The sequence below is a fragment of the Calidris pugnax genome, unplaced genomic scaffold, assembly GCF_001431845.1.
Source record: "Calidris pugnax isolate Ruff unplaced genomic scaffold, ASM143184v1 scaffold658, whole genome shotgun sequence".
In the NCBI taxonomy this organism is placed as follows: Eukaryota; Metazoa; Chordata; class Aves; order Charadriiformes; family Scolopacidae; genus Calidris; species Calidris pugnax.
Window position 1 is genome coordinate 140565 of NW_015091912.1, and position 2841 is coordinate 143405.

Below are 2841 nucleotides of genomic sequence, written 5' to 3' on the forward strand. Positions count from 1 at the left end.
CGCAGGTGCCCATCATCCGCCACCGTGGCTCCAACACCCTCAATTTTGACTTCCACCACCCTGGCACGGTTGAGAGTGGCCTGGTAGCCCCCCAAAACTCAGGTAACCCCCAAAACTCAGGTAGCCCCCCCCCCAGCATCCCCGGGGAGGGAGGGGGGGGGGGCATCCCTGTGGGCACCCCCCCCAAAGTACTCAGGTAACCCCCAAAACTCAGGTAACCCCCTCTCAGCATCCCCGGGGAGGGAGGGGGTGGGGGCATCCCCATGGGCCCCCCCAAAGTGATGCTGAGCTCACCCTGCCCTTCCTCATCCCCAGCCAACGCGTGGTACCAAACCAAGGTGATGAAGGCCACCAGCGCCTCGGCACCCACTAGCCCCCTTCTTGGCCGGGGGGCCACCTCTGCCTGGTGTCCCCGGCCACCCGGGGGCTGGTCGGCCACCTGGACCAAGGACAGCAAGAGGAGGGAGAGGCGTTGGGTGAAGTACGATGGCATCGGGCCGGTGGATGAGACGGGGATGCCCATCGCCTCCCGCTCGGTGGGTCGTGATGGTCTGAGGAGCTGCTGAGGGAGTTGGGGCTGTTTAGTGTGAGGAAGAGGAGGCTGAGGGGAGACCTCATCACTCTCTACAACTACTTGAAAGGACACTGTAGAGAAATTAGTGACAGAACGAGAGGGAACGGCTTCAAGCTCCAACAGGGGAGGTTTAGATTGAACATTAGGAAGGAATTTTTCACCCAAAGAGTGGTCGGGCATTGGAACAGGCTGCCCAGGGAGGGGGTGGAGTCACCATCCCTGGATGTGTTTAAGGGACATTTAGATGCGGTGCTGAGGGACATGGTGTAGGGGAGGACTTTGTAGAGTAGGGGAGATGGTTGGACTCGATGATCCCAAGGGTCTCTTCCAACCTAGACCATTCTATGATTCTATGATTGGGGCTGGGGTTGTCACCTTCCCTCCCCTACACACTCATCCACCCCTTTTTGTTGTCACCTCCTCATTGTCCCACCGTGTCCCCGCAGAGCGTTGACCAGCCCCGGGACTGGTACCGCAGCATGGGTTGGGGTTGTCACCTTCCCTCCCCACACACGCGCATCCACCTCTTTTTGTTGTCACCTCCTCATTGTCCCACCGTGTCCCCGCAGAGCGTTGACCAGCCCCGGGACTGGTACCGCAGCATGTTCCGGCAGATCCACCGCAAGCTGCCGGGTGAGTCCTGGTGACATTGGGGACATTGTTCATCTGGACTTGAGCAAAGCCTTTGAGTGTCTCCAACAGGATCCTCCTGGAGAAGGAGGACCTGGCTGCCCATGGCTTGGATGGGAACACCCTCTGCTGGGTTAAAAACTGGCTGGAGGTCGGGCACAGAGAGTGGTGGGGAATGGAGTTAAATCCAGTTGGTGGCCGGTCACGAGTGGTGTCCCCCAGGGCTGGGTACTGGGACTTGTTCTCTTGAACATCTTGATCAATGATCTGGATGATGGGATCAAGCACACCCTCAGTCAGTTTACAGACAACACCAAGTTGGGTGGGAGTGTGGACCTGCTGGAGGGTAGACCGTGTCCCCGCAGAGCGTTGACCAGCCCCGGGACTGGTACCGCAGCATGTTCCGGCAGATCCACCGCAAGCTGCCGGGTGAGTCCTGGTGACATTGGGGACATTGTTCATCTGGACTTGAGCAAAGCCTTTGATGGAGTCTCCTGCAGGATCCTCCTGGAGAAGGAGGACCTGGCTGCCCGTGGCTTGGGTGGGAACACCCTCTGCTGGGTTAAAAACTGGATGGAGATCGGGAGCAGAGAGTGGTGGGGAATGGAGTTAAATCCAGTTGGTGGCCGGTCACGACTGGTGTCCCCAAGGCTCGTTACTGGGACCCCTTCTCTTTAACATCTTGATCAATGGTCTGGACGAGAGGATGGAGTGCAACCTCAGTCAGTTTGTAGATGACACCAAGTTGGGTGGGAGTGTTGACCTGCTGGAGGGTAGAGAGGCTCTGCAGAGGGATCTGGACAGGCTGAGACCAACGGGATGAGGTTCAACAACCCAAGTTCTGGGTCTTGCACTTGGGTCCCACCAACCCCATGGATGCTCCAGGCTGGGGGCAGAGTGGCTGGAGCTGCCTTGTGGAAAAGACCTGGGGGTGTTGGTCAACTGTCGGCTGAACATGAGCCAGCAGTGTGCCCAGGTGGCCAAGAAGGCCACCAGCATCCTGGCCTGGGTCAGGAACAGCGTGGGGAGGAGGACTCAGGAGGTGACCGTCCCCCTGGACTGGGCACTGGTGAGGTCCCACCTTGAGGGCTGTGTCCAGTTTTGGGCTCCTCACCATAAAAAAGACATTGAGGTGCTGGAGCGGGTCCAGAGAAGGGCAAGGGAGCTGCTGAGGGGTCTGGAGAAGGAGAAAGGTCTGGAGAAGAAGGAGAAAGGTCTGGAGAACTTCTGAGGAGCATCTGAGGGAGCTGGGGGGTTCAGCCTGGAGAAAAGGAGGCTGAGGGGAGACCTTCTGGCTCTCTCCAACTCCCTGAAAGGAGGGTGTAGAGAGATGGGGGTCGGTCTCTTCTCCCAAGGGGTGATGGGACAAGAAGAAATGGCCCCAAGTTGCCCCAGGGGAGGTTCAGGCTGGAGATTGGGCCCCCCCTCACCTCCTCCCCCCTCCCCACAGAGCCGGACTGGGACACCCATTGCTGCCCCACGGACAACCTCAGCCCCTCGCCCACCCCGTCCCCCCCAGAGCCGTGGAGGCAAGGGCTGTCACCCTCTGTGCCCCCCAGTATGCCCAACGGGCTGGACTGGTGAGTGTGGGGGTGGGTGGCCACACCCCGTCCCCCGTGGGGTGCCCCCAGAGTTGG

General features: G+C 59.8%; 1 protein-coding gene across 1 annotated transcript in view; it reads left to right on the forward strand.

The window, feature by feature from the left end:
- The window catches only part of LOC106900148 (vinexin-like), a 5435-nt gene extending 2647 nt beyond the window's left edge, over window positions 1–2788 (forward strand). Inside the window, exons 2-5 of the mRNA XM_014962133.1 lie at window positions 6–102; window positions 316–536; window positions 1144–1207; window positions 2655–2788. Coding sequence (XP_014817619.1) covers window positions 342–536; window positions 1144–1207; window positions 2655–2788 — 393 coding nt within the window. The 5' untranslated portion in view covers window positions 6–102; window positions 316–341. The remainder of the gene's footprint in view (window positions 1–5; window positions 103–315; window positions 537–1143; window positions 1208–2654) is intronic.
- Window positions 2789–2841: the final 53 nt, after the last annotated feature.